The sequence below is a fragment of the Bactrocera tryoni genome, chromosome 2 (assembly GCF_016617805.1).
Source record: "Bactrocera tryoni isolate S06 chromosome 2, CSIRO_BtryS06_freeze2, whole genome shotgun sequence".
Taxonomy (NCBI): domain Eukaryota; kingdom Metazoa; phylum Arthropoda; class Insecta; order Diptera; family Tephritidae; genus Bactrocera; species Bactrocera tryoni.
Window position 1 is genome coordinate 329,972 of NC_052500.1, and position 23,936 is coordinate 353,907.

The 23,936-nt window shown below is 36.7% G+C and overlaps 3 protein-coding genes across 4 annotated transcripts; 2 read left to right on the forward strand and 1 right to left on the reverse strand.

Annotated features, from left to right (window-relative positions):
- LOC120768605 (TBC1 domain family member 23) lies at positions 1-2,957 on the reverse strand. Its single transcript, XM_040095367.1, has 4 exons — positions 2,738-2,957; positions 1,579-2,470; positions 916-1,416; positions 1-852 (listed from the first exon to the last, which is right to left on the reverse strand). The coding sequence occupies exons 1-4, from the start codon at positions 2,752-2,754 to the stop codon at positions 160-162; spliced, it is 2,103 nt and encodes a 700-aa protein (XP_039951301.1). The 5' UTR covers positions 2,755-2,957; the 3' UTR covers positions 1-159.
- Positions 2,958-3,436: 479 nt separating this feature from the next.
- LOC120768015 (protein pinocchio) lies at positions 3,437-22,438 on the forward strand. Of its 2 annotated transcripts, none has more exons than XM_040094459.1 (5): positions 3,437-3,688; positions 5,130-5,365; positions 20,483-20,549; positions 20,778-21,027; positions 21,254-22,438. In XM_040094459.1, the coding sequence occupies exons 2-5, from the start codon at positions 5,149-5,151 to the stop codon at positions 21,455-21,457; spliced, it is 738 nt and encodes a 245-aa protein (XP_039950393.1). In that variant the 5' UTR covers positions 3,437-3,688; positions 5,130-5,148; the 3' UTR covers positions 21,458-22,438. The 2 variants fall into 2 exon arrangements, with proteins under 2 accessions (XP_039950393.1, XP_039950392.1); XM_040094458.1 differs by having other exon boundaries at positions 3,438-3,688; positions 5,149-5,365.
- A 338-nt stretch (positions 22,439-22,776) lies between these two features.
- On the forward strand, positions 22,777-23,889 carry LOC120767578 (venom allergen 5-like). Its single transcript, XM_040093723.1, has 4 exons — positions 22,777-22,799; positions 22,905-23,088; positions 23,160-23,566; positions 23,626-23,889. Exons 1-4 carry the CDS (start codon positions 22,777-22,779, stop codon positions 23,783-23,785), a joined length of 774 nt encoding a protein of 257 aa, XP_039949657.1. The 3' UTR covers positions 23,786-23,889.
- Positions 23,890-23,936: the final 47 nt, after the last annotated feature.

Genomic DNA, 23,936 nt, shown 5'->3' on the forward strand with positions numbered 1-23,936 from the left:
TTAAAAGGTTCTTTATGGCATACACATGGATGTTTTTTTTTTTAATTTTATATGTTTATATTATATAATACGTTTTTTACAAAATAAACAAAACCTATAAATCGTCATCACTCAATGCAATTAGCTGTTAGATGTAAAATATAAGATGGTAATGTTCGATTACGTTAATTTAGAGCTGTCTAGTGTTTGAACAATGTGTTTCGACACAATTGCTGTAGCTTCACTGGCGTTCGGAATAAGAAATCGGTCCATGTCAGTTATAAGTAGTCCATCTCCATCAGGGAATCCGTATTTGAATGTGATCAAATCACGATGGCGTTTCTTTGCAGTTATTTTAACTATACTTGATAGGGGACGTCGAACTATAATCTGAGCTTGACCGCGCCCAAGTTCTCGTAATACAATTAAGTGCGTCGCCGAAATTATTAAATGACTATCATACATATACCCATTCATGTGAACTTCTTGACATCGGAACGCATTAATTATATCTGGCGACTTTAAATACTGAGTTAAACTGACAATTTCTTTAGCATCACCAGCCAATTTAGAACTGGTCAAATCTGGTGAATCTTTCACATCATTTTCGTTATAATGGTCGTCATTCTCGTCGTCGATGCTAAATACCGGTGCTACATTACGATAACGTTTTCCATTGCGTTCAGTAGCCGAAACATGTCGATCCTGAATGGTCGACTGGCCCAAATTCAAATGGGGATTGACAGTGGCACCATTTGATGGATTTGTAATGATATCGAAGAGCTTGTCCTTCACTTCAGAAGATTTCAATTTCATTACGGCAGAAAATCGACTAAAGATATCGGAGGTTGGTCGTGGTTGATCCCGTTTATCCTTAAAATCAATATTTTGTTTTTAATTAAAAAAGTTACACATTATTAAAATTTAACTGAATACCTCATGTGTTTGTCTTGTTCTTCCTGAATTTCTAAGTTCTACATTATTTTTAGAACAAACAATGCACTTTTTTACATTATGATCCTCAAGGCAATCTGCCATGTGGTCTCCAAAATAATCGTGAATGGACAAATAACCTCCAGTCAGCAACGATACGTACTGAGTGTTCTTTTGTAAAAATGAAGCGACGACCATATGTGTATATTGATCTTCCTCCATCCGGCCACTTCCCATGAAACAAAGATGCTCACCTCCTGCGTTAGAATTTGCTTCAATTGCCTGGCGCTGTGCATTTAACAACCCTTGTACCGCCGTAGAAAAAGCCAGAGGTTCTTGCAACATTAAATTACAATCAAGATGAAATGCCGTGGAAAGGTGTCCGGCATTGTATTGATCTGCCGGACGACAATCAACCAAGAAAAAACGTACTGTGTCGGATGTGTTTAATTCTAAAGATGAATTCTCCACTAATTCATAGACGGAAACTGGAAGACACAAGGCCTAAAATAAAGCAAACATAAACATTTGTTGGAGTAACTGGTTAACGACATATCTATATAATATTTAACTTTTAATAATTGTTTTAATTTTAAGTAAATTATTCAAAATAAGAAGTCTAAATTTTAGTATGTGGCTTACATGATGTTAGCTTTGTTAACTTACCTGCGAAACACTGCAGGGTTCAATGTGAGGTGCCTTTTCACCTTGCGAACCATAAAGCGCTTTTAAAAAATCCGTCTTGAATGAACTAGGGGTTTTAAGCGAGTAGTATTGAGCTAACGAACAAAAGTCAACTACATCATCCGGTTCCAAAGCGCAAGGCATATTTGAAAGAAATTTTATTAAATCTTCTTTAGTTGCATCTTTCATTTCTAATATTAAGTCACGTCCGTTTACGAGTATAATCAATGCCAAGAAGAAGACCATAAAAGGATCTGCATGTTGAAAATATAAATCCCACATGGAGAGAATGACGGTAAGGCTGCAGCTCGAAGCGAATAAACATTGGAACCATTGCATTGAGTACAGATCTGGTGTAATTTTTTTTGTATCTAACATTGTACATAATTCAGGATCATGATATAGTATAAGTAAGCGAAAAACATGAAACACATTGCCTTTTGGTTTGCAGCCCTTAGGTATGTATGTGTCTCTTATTGCCTCAAATAGGTTGTAGGTGTCAGATCGATTTAACTTTAGTGCCAACAAAGGTAACAATAGTTCAATCCAACCATTATCACTTTCATACAAAAAATTTCGATTTTTGCAATAGAATGTGAGGATCGACTCCAAATCGGAAATTACTGACACTTTGTCTTCATCATCATTTCCAATTCGATCCACAATCGCTTGACAGTCTTCACGTAACGTATTTTGAAAAGGCAAATCAAAAATTTCATTGAACAACGACATTTGATCGCTTTTGTGACGCACATCGAGGCACACTTGCCAAACGTCAGGACGCAGTGATTCGGGAATAGCTTTGCCTCGGCAAATAGCATATATGTCGTTAACATTACAGTCATCTAAGAGCGCTGACTCTAACTCAATAAGCCTGAAAAAAAACTTTTGTCAGCAATATGGTACGTGTATTTTAAAATTAATAAAAATAAAAAGATTATGAGTCCATTAAAACATTAGTCTTTAAATAGCTAATTTAGTATATGAGAACAAGCAAACATTGAGCAAAAGCAAGGAATGACATTTTTGATCCACTAATATAAGAACCGTTCCACTCATACTTCATTTTTAGAATCAAATTTGCGTGAAATACCAAAGTGGATAAGAAATTACAAACTATAAAAATTCCATTACAGCTTACCATAAATTATCATCCATTTCGTCAATTATCCGTAAATTTCTATTTTTTATTTTAAGGTTTTTCTAATATTTTTCTACCATTTACATTGTAAAACCTTTTTTACATAGGCTTAACTTTAAATTTTTTGGTCACGTATTTTATTACGAATTTAGCCTTATAATTTTTTTTCTATGCTTACGAATCAGAAAAGTTTTATTTACTTTTTATAACTTTTATCTAGATTACTTCGTTCTTTTCTGACATTTGCGAAAAATGTCAAACAGTTGCAACCATTATTGCCAAGAGTTATGACAAATCTCTTGAAATTATATATTATCTTTCGGAAATAAGTAACTGTTTGAGACATCATTTAAATATCTATACGAGTGTAGTTTACAACAAACTTTATAAATAAATGGCTATGCTAAGTTTTGAGAGATTACAGAAATGTCTTAAGAGCCGATAGTACGGATAGGGATTAACTTCATACAAAGTAGGTATAAATTTTTTAAATAAATTTTATTCGTTGTCTTGGGTTTGGTAAAGTCTGTTTGTAACTAAGCAATGCATTAAACATCACGAAGCACCGAGTCATGCATGTTAGTCCAGCAAATACTCTCACAGCACTTTCGATTAAACGATTTTCATTGTAATCGATAGCAGGTTGTAGTGATCAAATGAAACCCTGTGCGCCAATAGTCGTTGGAGGCGAAGTAGTTACATTTGTTGTTTTGTGTTATTGTCTACAAATAAAGTTAAAGCTGCGTGTCACTTCCCTAAATTTTCATCAAATTTGTTTAGTTTATTCTTAGTAACATAAGAATGGTATTCTAAAGATTCGTTAGTGCTGGTAGACAATAAACTTTTTGCAGTCTATATCAGTGCATTTGCATCTGTCATTCACCAAATCATAGATTTCGAAAACAATCCACAACAACCCGACATATTGTTGAAAAGAAAATATTTTTAAATGTAAGTGCAATGATGAATTGGTAAAACTTTTACATCAAGGTCGTATCGATTTGAATATGAAGTAACACGCTAACTTGCCAATTAAGTTGTGGAGGTTGCTATCCAGTATATACATACATACATACCCATCCAACATGTGTATAAGGATATAAACATATTTCTTGAAATCAAATATGCTCTTAATCCTGGGTGCATATCCTTTCGTTTAATGGTACTAGTGGTTAATACATATTTCGTTTTATTTTAATTAAGAAGTTTATATTAATAATTGGTTGCTGTTCTAACGGATTGATAAAGGTTAGCCAAGTTTTCATCGACGTCATCTAACGGAAGGCAAAAGAAACGTACTGTTTCGTCGGTGTTGGGCCAAACGGAGAGGGGTGTTAGATGAGTGGGGTTGGTGGGGCATGCAAAGAGGTGGCCAGTGTCATGCGGAGACTCATTGCTCGCAGGACATATATGGATTTGTCTGCGTCTATTCTGGATAAGTAGAAGTTTATCCTGCTACAATATACATCAATGGTTGTGATTTACGTGTTTACCTGCCGGCGACGGCATAACCTCACGGTGCTTTCGTTGAAGCACATAGATCTATACAATGCATTGATAAGCGCCACATGGCATATATGCATTTTGCACTTATTTTTGCTACCAATTTGTTTAGGTAAATAGGGACACCTTTACTCACTATGGGTCCGGCACCCGGCCGGAGTGCGACTCCACACTGGGTTGAATTTATCAACCCTACCTGCCTTTAGGTTTCAACCACAGCCACCACGAATCTTCACAAAGGGCCAAACCCAATGAGCAGGTTGGAGTAAACTCCAAGGGCTAACTGCTCCCCGTGATACCAGGATATAGTATCTGGTAAGACCTTGTAGCTTTTGCTACTACTAGTTGAGCGCCCACATCAATGACTGGTGACATTTGTCGCTTGAACTTCAATTGTCTCTATATTAGGAATTTAAATAAAGTCTATAATATCATTTCAAGCTGAGTATTATAGCACTATTTCTGAAATAGATTATGCTGACACTTCAAGGCAAAACCAGAAAGAAAGACATAGGGCATATGGATTTTAGTCGCCTCTTACGAGAGGCATACCTTACCACAGGTAAATTCTAACCTCTACCCGCAGGGGGGAACGAAGCTGCGCAAGAGTCACTCTCTTCTCGCGGAAAATCGAGCTATTCATCTGCGATGGGTGGTGGTTTGACTCCGAGTACGCCATTCACTGAAAGGGAGTCGGTGAAACTGTTGAAGGCTCCACTCTGAATGGCATTCAGTGATCTAATCATGTTTAGATCAGTTAGATTAATAATTGGTGTCATAGTATGGTACAATATTTACATGTACAAGGTACATGAAAGTTGCTCTTAGATGATAAGTAAATATATGGATTATTGTATTTTTTTAATATTTGGTTATATTTTCTTATCAGATTGTTTTAAATTATATAGATGAAAAGTTGGCCCACAGGCAGGGATAGTGTAGTTTCAGAGTGGGAAGACAATATTATCTTCGATGCTGATGATCCAGATTTCTATAGAGAATCACCCAACGCTGAAAATCAGCAAATCGTTCTCAGCACAAGGACGCTGACTCTAATGGCTCAGACACCTATTGTAGGACGTTTAGACAGCTCCAACAACAAGTTAAATGCAGTGAACATAAAAGGTAATTTTACTCATCAAAGCACAATTTTTAATATTCTAAAACGTTATATTAGTAATGACCATGAGAAATTCACATATACGGAAAACAGAAAAAATGCATATATACATACATTTCCCTAGCGATCACAATGTGCGTTTTGGTACATAATTTTGTAAATATCTAACACTATACGTATTCATATACATATGTTTGATATAGTATAATTATTTAACCTTACCTCATGTGTATAAAAAATCAGATCCGCACAAGAATTGTTAAACTTTAAAGCCCTAACTCTTATTTAAAAAAAATTTAATATGTAGGTAGTCGATATATGTACATCTTATATATAAAAATGAAACACTGTTTCATTTTCTGCCCGCATAACATCTGAAACACAGGACGGAAAGACATGAAAATTTATTTAGCTCTGTAGAAGTTCCTAACGGAGGTTGTTTTTGCAAAATCACTGTCGATTTTGCAGGATGTATGTATGTATGTATGTATTTAAATATCAAGAACGGCTGAATCCATTTGGCTGAAAATTGGTGGGAAGTTACCTTAGAACCAGTGGACGGACATAGACTATTATTTTTATCAATTCCCACGACAGCCGGTTCTACGCACCGGAATTGACTCGGATTTCATCCGACCAAGGGCTGTTCTTTCGGCGATCTAACCCCGTTTGGATCGATGAGTATTAATTTGTGTTTGTCGTTATTAGAGCAATGCCTTGCAGCAGGGTTGCTCCGTATCCTCCTGACTCGCGCTGGCATTGAGTCCAACCCGGGCCCGGAGGAATTTTTCTGCTGCGTATGCGCAAAACGGCTCCATCCAAACTCCACCTCGGTCAGGTGTAGCACATGCAATGGATGGAGCCATCTTAAGACCTGCTCAGGCCTTAAGACCCATAGGGAGTGGACCACGCGTTACGTGGCCCCATGTTGCCTGCGCAATATTGCGACACAAGCCTCTACGGCTGTGCAATCCGCACACAGTTCGCGCGCCGCGCCGCCACCCAATCCGAGTGGCCAACAAAGGACCTCCACGGTCCCTAGGAGCTCAATCTGCAACATAACTCCCCTTCTGACTTATGCAGGTTTCAACGTTATACGTAAAGATCGCGAGCGAGATAATGGTGGTGGCCTAGCTTTCATATTGCACAACACCGTGCAGTATCGTCTAATCGATGTAGACATCGACCCCAGGGATACTACCCTAGAATGTCAGGGTATAGCTATCCGGTCAGGCGATGTCGAGCTCGAAATATTTAATATATACATCCCTCCAGTTACATGTTGCCCAACAGGATATCACCCGAATATAAGTGCGCTACTTCGTGGTGAAAACCGTTTGGTACTAGGCGACTTTAACGCGCACCACGATCTTTGGCATTCCTGCATGTCAAATGATCGTAGGGGGATGGAGCTGGCGGAACAGATTGACGATTCGACATTCTGCACAATGAATGACGAAGCCCCCACCAGAGTTATGGGCACCTGTAATAGCTCGCCGGACATTACCATTGCTAGCGGTGGTCTGATAAACAGCATAACCTGGCGACCTATGCTAACTCTCGCATCAGACCATCTGCCCATAATTATTTCGATCGAGAAGCCTCCTGATTTTGTTTCTGTGGACAACCGCACCTACTTTAACTTTAACAAAGCTAATTGGGTCGGCTTCACAGAATTTACTGAGAGCACCTTCAACGCTCTACCCATTCCTACGGACGTATGCGTTGGCGAACGTCAATTCCGCAAGGTGATCGCAGCAGCTACCGCTCGCTTCATACCGGCTGGAAGAATAGCGGAAATCCGCCCCAATTTCCCAGCCGAAGCAGCCGTTTTAGCTAATGAGCGCGACACCTTACGCCATGCCGATCCCGGGGATCCCCGAATACGGGATCTCAATTTGGAGATTCGGCGTATGGTAAATCAACATAAGCGGACGAAATGGATAGAACACCTGAAGTCCTGCAACCTCTCCACCGGAGTGAGTAAGCTTTGGGCTACTGTCAAAGCTCTGTCTAACCCGCAGAGACATGACGACCGAGTTGAAGTTCAATTCAATGGTCATGCCTCTTCGGACCCGAAGAAGTGCGCGAGCTATTTTAGCCGGCAGTTCACACTGCACCCTTCGGTAGACAAAGCTAAACGATGTGTTAACCGACGGCTGCGCAAAATGCCAAACGACGGCGCGCCACTTACTTTCACCGGTGAGGAGGTTCAGGGTGTCATCAAAAAAGCAAAATCCTCCAAATCCATTGGCCCTGATGGAATCAACATGCTAATGCTAAAGCATCTAGGCTCGACGGGAGTAGAATATCTCACCAAGGTACTTAATCTGTCGCTGACCACTCTTTCAAATACCCGATGTGTGGAAAGTCGGAAGAGTGGTCCCACTACTGAAACCTGGGAAACCCGCCAACAAAGGGGAATCTTATCGCCGATAACTCTCCTCTCCCCAGTAGTGAAGACACTTGAGGCCTTGCTACTCCCGACCTTCACTCACCACCTGAGCCTAGCCAGCCACCAGCATGGATTCCGAAAAGTGCATAGCACCACCACAGCACTTAGCGTCATAAACGCCCAGATAGTTCGTGGCCTCAACCAGAAACCACCCTGCGAAAGAACGATCCTCGTAGCGTTGGACCTGTCAAAAGCCTTTGACACGGTCAATCACACAACGCTACTGCAGGACATTGAAACAACTACGCTCCCTCCAGGGTTAAAGAGGTGGACCATGAACTACCTGAGCGGTCGCCAGTCATCCGTACTATTTCGAGGTAAAACATCTAAACTGAGAAGAATTAAACAGGGGGTTCCGCAGGGTGGTGTCCTCTCCCCACTACTGTTTAATTTCTACATCTCGAAACTCCCACAACCACCAGAGGGAGTTTCCATAACCTCGTACGCTGATGACTGCACGATATTGGCGTCGGGCAATGGAATCGATGGCATGTGTTCGAAGGTAAACAGCTACCTCTCCGAACTTTCTCGTTTCCTCACTGCACGAAATCTTACACTCTCCCCCACCAAATCCACAGCGACCATCTTTACCAACTGGACGAAGGAGTATAGACTTGAGCTTAACATTGCAGTCGACGGCGTCAAAATTCCGACTGTCAATAATCCTAAGATTTTAGGTGTAACATTCGACAGTCTATGCTCCTTCTCTCCGCATTCGACCGCGATTATCGCCAAAGTACAGAGCCGCAACAAAATCCTCAAGTCGCTAGCCGGCAGCACATGGGGAAAAGACAAAGAAACGTTGTTGGCAACATACAAGGCAATCGGCCGGCCGGTCCTCAATTACGCAGCGCCCATATGGTCGCCTGGATGCAGTGGCACGCAGATGAGGAAACTTCAGACCTGCCAAAATACTGCACTCCGGACCACTACAGGATGTCTCTTGATGTCTCCCATTGAACACCTCCATAGTGAGACGCGCATGCTCCCGGTTAAGGAGCATAACGAACTCCTCTCCAGGCAGTTCCTGCTGGGATGCTTTCGCAGAAATCACCCCTGCAGCCATCTGCTTGGAGCGGAACCGCCTCCTAGGAGCATCAAGAGGTCATTCCTGGATTACGTCGACGACGTCGTACAGTACGCCGACCGGACTTCGGACGCAACTAACTTTCGACAGGTACTGACCGCCATTCACAGCGGAGCCATCAACACCTTCACCGACTCCCTTCCCGTGAATGGCGTTCTTGGAGTTAAACCACCACCCATCGCAGACGAAGAGCTCCAGCTGCCGCGAGAAACGCGTGTGACCCTTGCGCAACTTCGTTCTGGATACTGTAGCAGGTTAAACTCCTACTTATCCAGAATAGACCCTGACATACTCGATGTATGTCCTGCATGCAACGAGTCTCCGCATGACACTGACCACCTCTTTGCATGCCCCACAAACCCTACCCATCTAACACCCTCCTCCCTTTGGTCCGATCCCGTCGAAACAGCACGTTTCTTGGGCCTACCGTTAGATGACCTCGACGACAACACAAATGATATTTACCATCCCAACGGGGATTAAATCTCCGTTAAAACAACAACAACAACATTATTTTTATCATATTATGTTAAAGGTAAAAAAAATTCACTTAAAAAGATTATAAGCATATATTCAATATTCACATAAGATTCATTTGAATATTTTTTAACTTCAAAAAACACTATAACATCACATAACTATTGTGGGGGTACAGTAATTATACTCTTGCAACCAGTTGCTACAGAGTATAGTATTATAGTTTTGTTCACCTAACGGTTGTACGTATCACCAAAAACTAAGCGAGATACATTTAGGGATATATAAATTATCAGGATGACGAGAAAAGTCGAAAATCGGTTAACTGTCTTACTGTCCGTCCGTGCAAGCTGTAACTTGAGTAAAAATTTAGATGTATCGATGAAACTTTTTATGTGGGTTCTTCATTACAAAAAAGTTTCGAGTTCGTGGATGGGCTTAATTGAAGCACTGGCACGCCCACAAATCACTATTAACCGAAAAAATATAAAGTGCCATAACTGAGCACTAATTTCAACTATAAAGCAGTAATTTGGTACAGAGGAAATTTTCTTTGAAAAAGTGGGCGTGGCAAACAAGTTTAATGCACATATCTCTTAAACCACTTGAGCTACAACAACCCCATTGGCTGAATACAAATCTTATAAGAACTTCTACCGACAGAGTGAAAATGTATGAAAACACTCCTCATATAACGGTACTGTTAAAAACTACTAAAAGCGCGATAAATCAATAACTTAATACGCCAGAGAAATGGAAATTTACCACCTAGTGGTATGAAAGAGTTTTATGGGAGCTGGTGTGAAAATTGGACAATGGGCGTGGCACCGCCCTCATTTCGATGAAATTCGTTATCGCGGAACTCTGAGCAACCACGCCTACTTCCCGTATAGCAAAATTTTAAATTACACCTGATTCGTTCAGTTTCCAATACACAAATCAAGAAGCAATAAATGTCAGTCAATGTGTGATATACATACATATATAACTGAAATTAAGGGATAATCCTTCTCTTGTAATGGTATGTCTGTATGTCAAAAATGGGTTGAATCAGACCAATATTCCCCTTAGCCCTCATATACTTAATGTAAAGATTTTCAAACTTCCGAGTGACTTTGCGCCGATATATCGGCCAATATGTGAGTTATCCCAATGCAAATAAGAGAGCGTGTTTTTCTCATAAGAGTGTATCTTTGTGTCTAAAATAGATAAATTTGAGCGAAAACTTGACTTACCCCCAATTTAGCTAATATCAGGATTTTCGAACATTCGGCTGACTTTACTGTATATGATTGGTTTTACACCTTAAAGTACTTCCCTGGCTTTGATTTTTGCAAGTTGCAGGAGTATAAAATGTTTGGTTGCACCCGAATTTGGCGCTTCCTTACTTGTTTTTGTTTACATATATACATGTGTACGTGTATGGATTATGAATAAGGCGGTTGTTTTTTGGTATCTATAATATTAGTATTGAGAAAAAGTTCAGTCATAATTTGAGATGAGTGCATGATATCCGTGACAACAGCGTAATTAATATTTGATACCAGTCCCAAATTCTAAGCGAGCGGAGCCGCGGGTTGAGACCTTGTTATCTTCCGTTCCCTCAACTGTCGGGTCTACGTAACCGGAACGGACTCGGATTTTTATCCGGCCAAGGACTGTCAGCTTGGCAGAATTCTGCCGCTACAACAACAACCTAGTCATCTTACAGCAGGGTTGCTTCGTATCCTCCTGACTGGATTGGGTCCAACCCGGGCCCGGAGGAATTTTTCTGCTGCGAATGCGCCAAAAGGCGCACCACCACAGTGGCCAACAGAGGACCCCCATGATCCATAGGAGCTCAAATAGGCAGAGTATAGCTATCCGGTCAGGCGATGTCGAGCCCAAAATTTAATATATAAATCCCCCCATAGGCTCGACGGGAGTAAGCTTCCTCACTAAGATCTTCAACCTGTCGCTGGTCATTCTTCAAATACCCGATGTGTGACAAATCGTAAGAGTAGTCGCACTACTAAAACCTGGGAATCCCGCCAACAAAGAGTAGTCCTATCGCCCGATAACTCTCCGACTTTCAAAATTTAAAATTTGTCTGACTGTCAATAGCCCTAAGATTTTAGGCATGGTCTTTGACAGCCTTTGCTCTTTCACTACTCGTACGACCGCGATTATTGTAAAAGTACAGAGCCGCAAAATTATCCTCTAGTTGCAAGCCGTCAACACATGAGGAAGAAACAAAGAAACGTTGTTGACAACATACAAGGCAATTGGCCTGCCGGTCCTTAACAACGCCTTACCAATATGGTCGCCCGGATGCAATGAAATGCAGACGAGGAAGCATGAAACATGCCAGAAAACTGCACTCCGGACTATAACGAGATGCCTCTTGATGTCTCTGATCGAGGAGGCCCGTGTGTTCTCCGTTAAGCAGCACAATGAACTCCTCTTCAAGCAGTTTCTGCTGAGGTGTTTCCGTAGAACTACGCCGACCAGATTTCGTACACAAGTAACTTCAGACATGCACTAACCGTCATTCACAGTGGAGCCATAAACACCTTCACCGACTTCCGACTTGTATTGACTATTGTATTTGATAATCTAAAAAAATATATGAATTCAGTTCATTTCATTGCTGCCTTATATCAGCCATCACAAGTTTTTAAGTAGTTAAAGATATTTTCAAAAAAAATATATTTATAAGAACCTTCGTGTTTTCGAAATGTATGTACATAAATTTCAACGAATGCACTCATGAGTAAACAATATGAACATTAATGTAAGTAAGTTGTGAGTTAATAACTTTCGATTACTATTTTTATATCAATTGCTTTTTGTGGTGTTTTTATAAATATATATAAGTACCGATTCTTCAGTTGCGAGAAGTGTCTGACTACCCACTCGAACTTATTTCAAATTTGAGATCAAATACTTGAACCTATTTTAAAGGTGCACAAGAGTGCTTATGTAAATTAATGCATTTGAACAAAATATAACTACCAACGAAGTGTTTACTCTGTATATGCAATCACCATTGGTTGTGGCCTAAGTGCGGTAAGCTTCTATTCCTTTGCTTATGCAAATGAAAAATTTGTGCAATTATATTAGTACGGTGCCAGTATCACCGTCACGAATTCGCCTTGGAGTCATCTCATAAAAGTTTAAAGCCGTTGTAATTTATGTTCAAAAATTACGATTGTAGCAATGAAATAAAGACGCAAACCAGAAAAATCAAAATAATGGTATTAATTAATCTCAAAACAAATTTGGCACATATGATTTCTATATGCCTTTGAATATTACCATTTTGTTAGTGCAGGCCCCGTCTGGTAAAGAACGTATTTTTACTCAAGTTATCGCTAGCGCCAACAAACGAATAGACAAACATTGCGAAATCATTTTGTCTAATACAAAGGTCTGATAACCTATTTACTAACTGCTAAATTTCCACTTGTAAAAACCGTCGCAAATACAAAAGATATTTGTCTATCTACAGAAGAATTTCTCACACTCGTCCCACTCAGGCATTTCAAATGTTCGTAATTATACATACATACATATGTGTACATACAATCATCTATAAATATATATTTATATGTACGGAGGCGAGACTAAAATATGACGAAATCAGTAAAAAAAAATTCCGTTCTTATTCTCAAGTACAGGATAGCTCATGAACTTGGTTCGACTCATATAGTGTACTCGTATGTACGAGGTTTTTTAACGGCGCCTAGAGCAATGTGAGACCACAAGTCAAAGCTACAAAGCAATATAAGGAATTTTCACAAATGAATGCAGTTATATATGTACATATGTACGTACATACGTATTTCTTCGTAAGTATCATAAAAGTGATTTTACCATAAAAAAAATTTGTGCACAAACGTAAATATAGACAGACATTTATACGTAAAAATCACGTGAAGAAAATCAGAAGCAGAGTTTATTTTTAACTTTCATATTCGTAGGCATGTGTACATACATACATACATATGTATGTGTTTAAATAGAATTTGTTAGCTAAAAATAGTTTCTTTAAAAAATCTATTTTCACTTTGGTATTTTATGAATGTTGGTACAAATATAAAGTATTACTTTAAGTTGAAGAAATCATGAGTTCAAAAGACATTTGTTAGTCAGGTCAAAAACTCTGTCATATATTAATATAGGTCGGTGTTAAAATTAAATGAAATGCAAATTCGAACTGCCCCCGCATCCACCATATTCTTCAGATATGTCCTCCAACAACTGGTAAAACTTAATACGTTAACGACGTTATAAGAAACAATCATCTTTTGTGTTTTTAAGCAATAATAAGTACTATTTTTTGTGTAAAATTCATTCATAAAAACATGGCTTATGTAGCAAATATAGAATTTACTTTTATTACATAATCTTATTAGTTTAAATATGTTTTATATATGTTCCTCATTTAAAATAAATTCGCTTACAAAAAATAAGTTTCAGACGAAAGATTCATGAGGGCATACGTATCATATGTAACGACTTACGCACTTCCATATTTGAATCAATCAAGTCTTGATATTCGATAACTCAAATATAAATATTTTTATTTTGACGAGGAGTATAATATTGCAAGGAAAATTTTAGAATAGCACCAGACAGTGCTGTTATAATGTACATAAGAACATACATACATACATATGTATATTCAATACAAGTATGACAATACGTTTTTCCCGCATAACATTACTTAACGCTGATCGAAACGCCCCTAATGTACACCTATGTCTATAAAACTAGCAGTGCTCATTACGAGGTAAACAAAAAGATTAATAGTTTTCATAAGTAAACCCAATGCAACTCTAAAATCGGATTCGACGATACGGTGTTCATAAAAGTATCAGTGATACAACAATTTATTCGTATTTCCAAATTTTTGACAACACTTTCGTGGAATAAATATTGTTTTTAATTATGTAAATATACAGATATTTCGACATATGCTTGGCATGGTCCATCATGTTTTAGCGGCAGTAAAAAAGCATTTAAAGATTAACGGTATATATTAATTTTCACACAACGAATAGGCAAGAGACAACTATTTTTACAAACACTATTTTTACAAAACCCATTTTCTTTACCATAATGGTAAGGATAAAACACAATTTTCAATAGTAGTATTATATATAAACATACATACCGTGCTGAAATGAATATTTGCACTATAATAGGGTCTGTCATTAATATATCAAAAACTCTAATTTCACCTTGTTAGTTTTTAATAAACAAATAAACCTCGCTAATAAGGACTTAGTTAATAAACCTTTCCATCTCTATAAGCAATAATAGATACTTCTAACTATTTTAATATTATGTAGTAGAATGCCATTTTTTGAATTAGTGGTCGCGTATTTTTTTTTTTGGGTTGCTTGCAAAAAGGTCCCAATTTGGTGCTTTAAATAATTGGTGTAATGTTTGTTGCTTACGGCTTTGTTAGGCTTTAAAATGGGATTTAAATTCCGCTTGACTTTGTGCATGCTTGGAAAATCACCCGATTCTTCAAATATCGAATTGAGAAAAAAATCAAATAACATGATACGAGTAACAGATTTGGAAACTATCGTTTTTTTTAGGAAGAATTATGGAAATATTGGGAAGTAAACGATAATGGACACACTGATTGGAAAGTAAATTAAAACTCACCTCAAGTTCGAAAATAAGAATGTGTTTCCCGCATACATATGTACGTGTGCATATACATACATAATATTTACATACATACATATACATATGTATATGTATATGCACATACTACGTATTGATTAATTATTCTTGACTTTCAATGAATCGTAATTGCATTCCTCAAATCGATTCGAGGCAATGTAATGTCATCAGAGGTGTGCGAATCGAACACCACATTTTAAAATGTATCTCTATTTATACAATAAAATACTGGAAGTAAATACATTCATACGAGATTTAAGATTTTTAAGTTTTCTTTAACTTTGTTAAACAAATGGCGGAAAGCTCAAATTCAATGCAAAAGTTCCCACGGGTAATGTGTTGGTGCATAATATGATAGCGAAGCGGATGTTGTGATTACCTGAGTTGCACACACAATATCGCAGTATTTTGTAGATATCTAAATGATGAGTGTCAAAATTAAATAGAATTCATCGTATGGCTAACTCTGATTCATTCATTCATAAAAAAAAAGCATACATACACGCATGTGTAGACAAATCATGTGTATAATAATCTAAAATTGTAAAATGTGACTTGCAAGGAGTATACATACATACATACATACATATGTATTTACATAAGTATATATTATAGTTATTGTATGTATGCACAATTGTGATGATACGGGCATGGTGGATGATTCGAAGTGTGCTGCAGAATGATTTGGCAAGCGAGTGGCGTGGTTTATTAGTGTCTGCTCTTGTGGCACTCTCCCTCTGTTATAAATTATGTATGACTTTTGCTGTAGGCTCTTATCAGCATACAATGTCGACCTAAGTTTGTTTATTATTTCATTTATTGGCGATTGTTACTGTGCCTCCTTTTCGTAATAACATTCAACAGCGCAATGAATTCCACAGCTTGCTAAACACAACAGCTACACAAAAATCCCAAGAAATAATCCCCATACATAAAAAACAAATATTAATGAATTTGAATTTAGTGCCATCATGCTAGTCACGCGTGTCCACACACTACAACAAATCAAAATTAACTTTCCGCCAATACACATGTACATATGTACATATATAAAATATCAGCGATCTTTTGTTGCTTTGCTTTTGAATTTATCACACACCGCTTCGTGTTTGGATCGGTTTTAGTATTTCTCTTTGCTTGCCTACGTATTTATTCACAGGGCTTATTAACGCGACTCATAAGCTTATAAAATAACCGATCACTCATACCACACGTCTGTCGCCTGCATTTCCTTACATCGGGCCATCGCTCGCCACTGCTACTATATGCACTTATGATACACACATCTACATACATTATTTACAGCCGACGCTCACACACACACAAAATTTGCGAATTTGGAAACTTGTATGCAGTCAGGCGTTCGTGTGTTATATGTGCATGTATTTGCTAAATACGTACATACATACGGGCATATGAGTATATGGGTGTACGAGCGCAGCGTAACCAGCTGTAGACCAAGACTGCGTTGTCAGGCGAAATTCATAAAAGTCAGCCGCACGCAACATATGATTTCAGTCTTTTGAGTTGGGTCGTGTTGTCGCGCTTGTTAGCTGGCGAGGAATATAAAGACAGCAATAGAACCAAAATCAATTGAGTCAAGAAACATAGACTTTAAATAAGTTTAAGAGGACTGAAAAAGTTAAGAAACTGTTCATCCAAAATAACAGTAATGTTTTATATTTGTGCAATCGAAGTATGGTGACGAAAGTCGTTTTTGATAATTGTGTTGGTTATAAAAATATCTTGTCATAAGCGAAAATTTCGTGTCAACAACGTAAACGCTGTAGTTAATAAACACTGTATCCATCATATTTAAATAAAAAACCATCAAAAGTGTAACAATTCGTATCCATTTTGAAATCCAAACTCGTAATTGTGAGTACCAATTCGTACATAACAGCAAGTATTTTGTTATATAAAGCGTAGCTAGTTTATATGTAAAAAGCTAACAATCATAAACGACTGATGACAGTAAGAAAACTAAAACTACAAATAATACAAATAAATATACATTATTACAGTCACACACTTTTAAGCACCTCAATCTCCGCGAATTCTATGAACACAAATGAATGCATATGTACATATGTACATATGTGACTTTGAACGCGCTGAACTGGTATTCAGTTCTAGATGGAAACGAGTGAATAATACCCATGCAATATGTGAGAGTACTACTTGTAGCTACATAAGAATGACCGAATGCACAACAGTTTCAGTCATTAAACATTTAACTGCGTACATATTGGGTATGGTAACTATGCACACTTTTGGTAAATGATGATCTCCATGTTTTAGACTTTCTTGGTCAATTAAATTTTTAAATCCTGCTATCAAATTCCATACTAGTGAAGAGGTATGTAACTCATTTCCAAAGCAGGGTTAAAATGGTACTACAGTGTGTTCGTTGGGTTAAACAAAGTGATCAATTTTCCAGTTCCCGAGCCGCTCCAATATTAACATTTTCCAATTTCCAAAACTACTCCTTCCAACCCCACATAACATATGTATGTGCATATAAACATATAAGGAAACTGAACTCAGCTTTGCTTACTCTGAATTTCGAGGCAACATCTAAGGATGCAATCTAAATTACATAAAAAATCAAAGTTGTCTCTATTATTGTGTTAAGTGACTACATACATTCATTTCATTCATTAACTTAACTTTGTTTAATAACTATACATAAATATGTTATTTTTTGCTGATGACGAGAATTGCTTTTAGCATGACGGCTGTCATTGACGTCAAGTAAATATGCAAACATTAAATAAAGTCCAGAGACAGTATATAAACAGCAACTGCAAATTTCCAGTTGAGGAAACCTTGCATCATTCCACATGCAAAAAACAAAAGTAAAAACTGTACAAACTTATTGAAATATTCAAACGATTGTGTGGTTTCCATTTGCACGTATGTATATAAATATAACTGAAATTTTAAACAGAAATTCACTCGGAGCGAGAGAGCAACAAAATATATGAGAATGCTTTTTGTGTTGAAACTGGTCCATTGAGCTTTTTACAGTTTTGTTTACCAACTTTTTGATATTAATATCAAAGATGAAGATGAATATCAAAGTTGATGGAGCCACGATCTGTATGAGCTCTACGGCCATATTTTAATAAAATTGCAAGCTCTTGGTGGAGGTAGATAGTCTCTCAGTCGTTCTACCTCTTTTGGAACTCTTTCTAGTTAGTTCTGATAAAATCTGGTCACTTCTGGTGTACTGAGGAATATAAGCAGTACTTATTAGCATTGCTATGGCCCCGGCTGGACCATAAATATATGTACCAGAGTTCTGCGTAAATGCAGGGTTCTCCTGAAAGTATCTCGGAAAACTTAAATTCAAAATTCTTTCTATCGATTTTACTGTGGTATATACATATGTATGTACATACATACGTATGTATGTATATTCTTATATAAGCGTACATATGAGAGATGCACATTAACAACAACGTTCCAAGTGAAAACCATACCTAGTTTTGTAAAATCGTACCGCATTTTACCAGATTTGTTGAGTACGCCACTATGGCGAGTAAGCAATTAACGAGTCTGCTGCTGGAATAACCGACGGTTAATTGTTATAAATATGTGCATATGCATGAATGCATATTAATGTATTTTTTTATGTAATATTTGTCGCGTAAAAAATTCAAATGGCCGAACCTTGCCTTTTGTCTCATTATATTCTATGTACATATGCATGTATACATATACATATGTATGTATATCTTCACAAATATTGAAGATCAATACCGCCATTCGTCACAATTCAAAGTGTGTATGATTTCCGTTGGGATATTTCATTGTTTTTGGCATAAGCTTTCAAGGTCAAACTATTTATTGCATACGTATAGGCGAAAAATATTGGTAAAGTGTCTAGGTGCATACACATACATATGTACATACATATGTACTACATATGCATAATTTGAAAATTGAAAAGGTCATCCATTTTAGAGTTCAATGAATTGTATATGTATATAAAATATGTACAATAATGAACATTCACATTTAGTATTTATGTATGTGTGTTCATTATTGTTAGCGGGCTTTGGGTGCGTCGGCTGAAACTGTTGTTACGAATATTACAATTGGAGATTGGTCGTTAACAAACCTGTTATGCGATATTTATTACGTGGACAAGAGTGCTTATTCAATCTTTCTGAGAAGTTCAACGACGAGATATGAATAGATATGTAGAGAATACTATATTCACAAATTATTCCAATAAAATTCGTAGTTATTTCCGTTATTATTTTAAAAAATGCATTCGTTCTCCGAAATATAACCGCAATTATGCCAAAGCGATGAATATCGTATTGGTGATTGTATCATTTTTAATATAATAATAATAATAAAAATTTTTAAAATAGAAGTTCTAGAAGATAATTTAAAGACTAGACAAATTGTAAAAAATAATAAGTACAACAGGTATTTATTGTATTCAGTTTTCTGTGCGCTATTGATTTTTGCTTACTTCTTTAATCTGTTTCTAGTTTATCCGCCATTATTTTTCAATTACTTTTGAAATTCGTTTTGGCATGCTAGAGATAAGTTCGCGACACGTATTAATTTAAGTCTTACATATGGTTTTTTTAACGAGATTCCATAACTGAGCCTTGTTTTGGAATGATTGCTTTCCAAACCATTGTTTCAGCTCGAAACACCGAATGTAACTGTTTGCCTTGAAGACGATAAACATTGCGTCTGGCATCATTCAAGAACAAATTAATATTTATTTCATCGCTCCACCAGATATCGTGCTACTTTTTGCCACCTAGGGCGGACCAATTTCAATGATTATTTGCGAGTTATAATCGTATCCTTAATTTTTTCTTGTCACAATAAAGGTAAAAAGCCACGTCAAAGACGGTCAAAAATTATGCATATGTTGACAGTTTTCTTTGATTATCAAGGATGGTGCACTCCGAACTCCTTCCGACCGGCCAAACTGTCAGCAAGGAATACTATTTCAGTGTTATGCGTCGTTTGCGCGAAGTTATTCGTTAAAAAAGGCTCTTGGTTTTTGCACCACAAAAAACGTTGGCACAAATGTATTTGGGTACAACTGTATTTGGGCCAATGGGGACTACTTTGAGGGGACGACGTATTAAGAATTTTAAAATTATAAACAAAGTATTACTATATTTTGCTCATATTAGTACATAAGCGAAATAACGAACCATAAAAATAATTCGCCCGATTTGCTAAAAATCTTAGAATAATTAATAACGTACTTATTATTTTGACCATGTGTGTATATACACATACTTTGTATGCATGCAATTATGTACAAATAATATTAATAGAAACAATTGTTTCATCGAGATCGGGATTCACACACATCTCATTCAAAAATTCAAGAAAGTATTACGAACTCTATTTATACTTGTTTACGTTTATTTGCAGCTCCAACAACAATGTCTTTAGCTAGTGTTCACGGACCGCAATTTACCGATATCTGCAGCCCATTGGGGTAAGTTTGTAATGCCTTAAATAATTCAAGATAGATATATGTACATACATATGTAGAGTTACGTACATATATCAAAGTGATAACTTGAGTAAAAATGAAATGATATTCATTGGCCTTCTAAGGAGGAACCATATAGGCAGAAATCAGAAATCTAAAATAAGCATAATTTTGTTCATCGTTGGAGTTGCATTTTTTATCTATATATTTTTATCTATAAATTTCTTAAAGACGCAGCAGTATTAGCATGTCATCATCATTTTCCGATTTAGTCGGTAGTCCGTTGGAAATTTCCGTGGACAATGTACTTACTATTGAAGAGCTGCGTCAGCACATGGGCTCATGTTTTACATGCGGAGTATCCTGGACCGATGACCATGTTTCTCTCGACTGTAGTGAATGTGGAGGCTACAGCTTAGAGCGTCCCTGCCCACTATGTGATGGTCAATGTGGTGTGCTGTGGAAGCGTGATTTCACAATGGTAGGTATAAGAGGTTTATACATTAAACGGGTATTTCGCTTCTACTTTAAATTGCTAATGTTCTCTCATATTCGAATTAAATTTCCTATATACATACAATACATAATGTATAACCTAATATGCATTGCAATTCGCCAATCAGTTGTGTAGAGATAATATGCAGTTATAAATGATTAATTTAATTTCATTTACTAACTATATGGTAATCTGCTTATTTTTTTTACAGTCGCATGCCTATAGCAAAGCTCGATGGCATGGGGTGTGTCCCAGTTATCAGGAGGCAATAACACATTTAAATCCCCACGAATCTGCTACTACCGTCACATCCTCCGCTCCGCCATCAACATGTGCCAACGCAGCCACGCATATGCGTTTGGCTCAGGAGCTGTGTCTACGTTTGGAAGAGCTTTCAGCAAGTGCTCATACGTGATGATACGTCAAGCAGCTATCTAAAAGTTCCTCAATTTATCGTTATTCCATTTTCATCTGAATTGATGAAAACCTTAATCAATTAGCACATGCTTCATTTCTCAACTGTTTACTGATCTACCTGAGAGTTAATAGTTTTCAACTTGTTTAATAAAACTTAACTAATTACATTTCACTATAACATAAACACTATAACTATGAAAAAAATTTGGCTGTAAAGCCTGTCTCTTAAAAACTGTTCCATGCCCAAATTCAGAATTTATGTAAAGCTTATAGAATTTCTCATTTTGCTATTGTAAGTTATCTTTCCGTTAAGACTTCCTTCCGTACACATATAGTATGCACATACATATTATATTTAGAAAAAAAGTAAATGTAATTCACAATGTATTTGTCAACTTAAACGAGTATAATTAAGTACGACGGAGTGGTTGTTACATTTTAAACAGTATATAAGGGGAAATATACACAAATTTGAAACGGAATCAAAAACTGAAAAGCTGAAAGAATACATAAGTATAAGTTAATTAAGAATTGGTATTTACAGAATTTGTGGAGGGGTGTTCAGAGTTTTATAGTTATTTATAAAATCCACTGGTTTTACGTACATATATTAATTTTAATCATGAAGACATTTGCATTTTGTGTTGATATAACATTTAAATTTCTAATACAATTAATTGAAATAATTATACTAAAATCGAATTTAAGTCGACAATTTTGATTTCCAACATGGACAACGGCTCTGCCTAATATAAATACATACATACATTTCGAATGCTCAATTGATAAGTGCTGTGCCGTACTTATTTATATTAATATATTATATCTGCGGTTTATAAATTTAAGCTGAAATAAATGTATAAGTTTTAGATTTTCTATGAAAATCTGTCTATTTTTCCGTTGTAATTGAATACACTGAATACAAGTAATATTGTTTGTTGTTACATATTATTCCGTAATATTACTTTATATATATGTATAGTGATATGTTTTATTTGTATATACTTAATAAATAATTTCAAAAATCCTCTTAAAATCAGTTTGAAACAAAACCCGCCCATCAATTCCTACGGATTAAATGGAGTGATAACATTGAACCCAGTGCCTTGCATATATGGTTTTTATACTCTCACAATATTTTTCAACAGAATATTGTAGTTATGTTCGCCTAATGGTTGTTTCCAAAATAAAAAATAATCAAGGGAGATATAAAGTTACATATATATATAGTATATAAGTACATACATATGTACATATATATAAATGATCTGGATGACGAGGCGAGTTGAAGTCCGTGCAAGCGATAACTTGATTAAAATGAAATATATTTGTGTATACTGGTAATCAGGCTTTGATACTTGCAAATTGCTCGAGTATAAAATAACTTAGGTAGGTAGGGAGATGAATGTATTCTTACTTCATAAAGAAATTATTTCATTGTGCAGGCTTTCAAAATCAGTTTTTGGTCGTTTTGTGATTATTAATGTTATGTGTATTCTATTGAAGTTTATTATTGTTTACTTAGTTGTTTTAGACTCCTATAGCTATACCGCAGCTTACAATTATTTCTGCGGCAACGATGATTGGTGTGAGAAAGGAAAGCATATAATGTGTGATCCATCGGCAATTGTAAGTTACTTACATATGTACATATACATATGTACATGTGTTATGTGAGTGAAATTCTCTTTGTAATACAGGAAAACATAGGTAAATTTAAACGACATATGCCATCGACTTTTAAAATTAGAAATATGTTTTTGGAGCTTCACAACCAGCTTCGTAATGAAGTAGCTGGTCGGGTGAAAGCAACACGCATGCGAAACCTCATTTGGGACAGTGAGTTAGCATACCTGGCTCGTACATACACTGGTTTATGCCCAAGCAAGCCGAGCGAATGTCATAAAACGGCACGTTTTGAGAAAGTTGGCCTCAATTCAGCAATGCAAGATGGATTAAATCGGATATCATTAGACACACTAATGACGTCTACATTCAATAAATGGAAAAAGGATGATTCTACTTTTTACAAAGTGCTCACCCTCGATCAGGCGTCGCGTGTGGGGTGTGCCATAGGTTATTGTGTAGACTGCCCCGAAGGTAAAAAGTAAGTGTATCATATTTATTACCTCTATATCATTTATATGAATATATGTGTACTTGTAGTCATTGTTATTTCATATCTTGCTATTATGATATGGATTATAAAGAGGGCGTAGATATAAATGATAAGGGAGAAAATGCGGCTACGAAATGTAACGTTTGGGACTCGGTTCAAGACGAAAAATATACAAACCTCTGCCGTAACACAGGAAAAATATTTTAGAAAAATACATGAAGCTTAATTAATTTATGGAAACACGCGTTAAACTTTGAGTTTGGTTTTACGGTCTCATTATACTCTACATTATTTTATCAATAACAGTTATTAGAAGCACCATTTACTTTAATTAATAATAACTAAGGTAAATGATTAA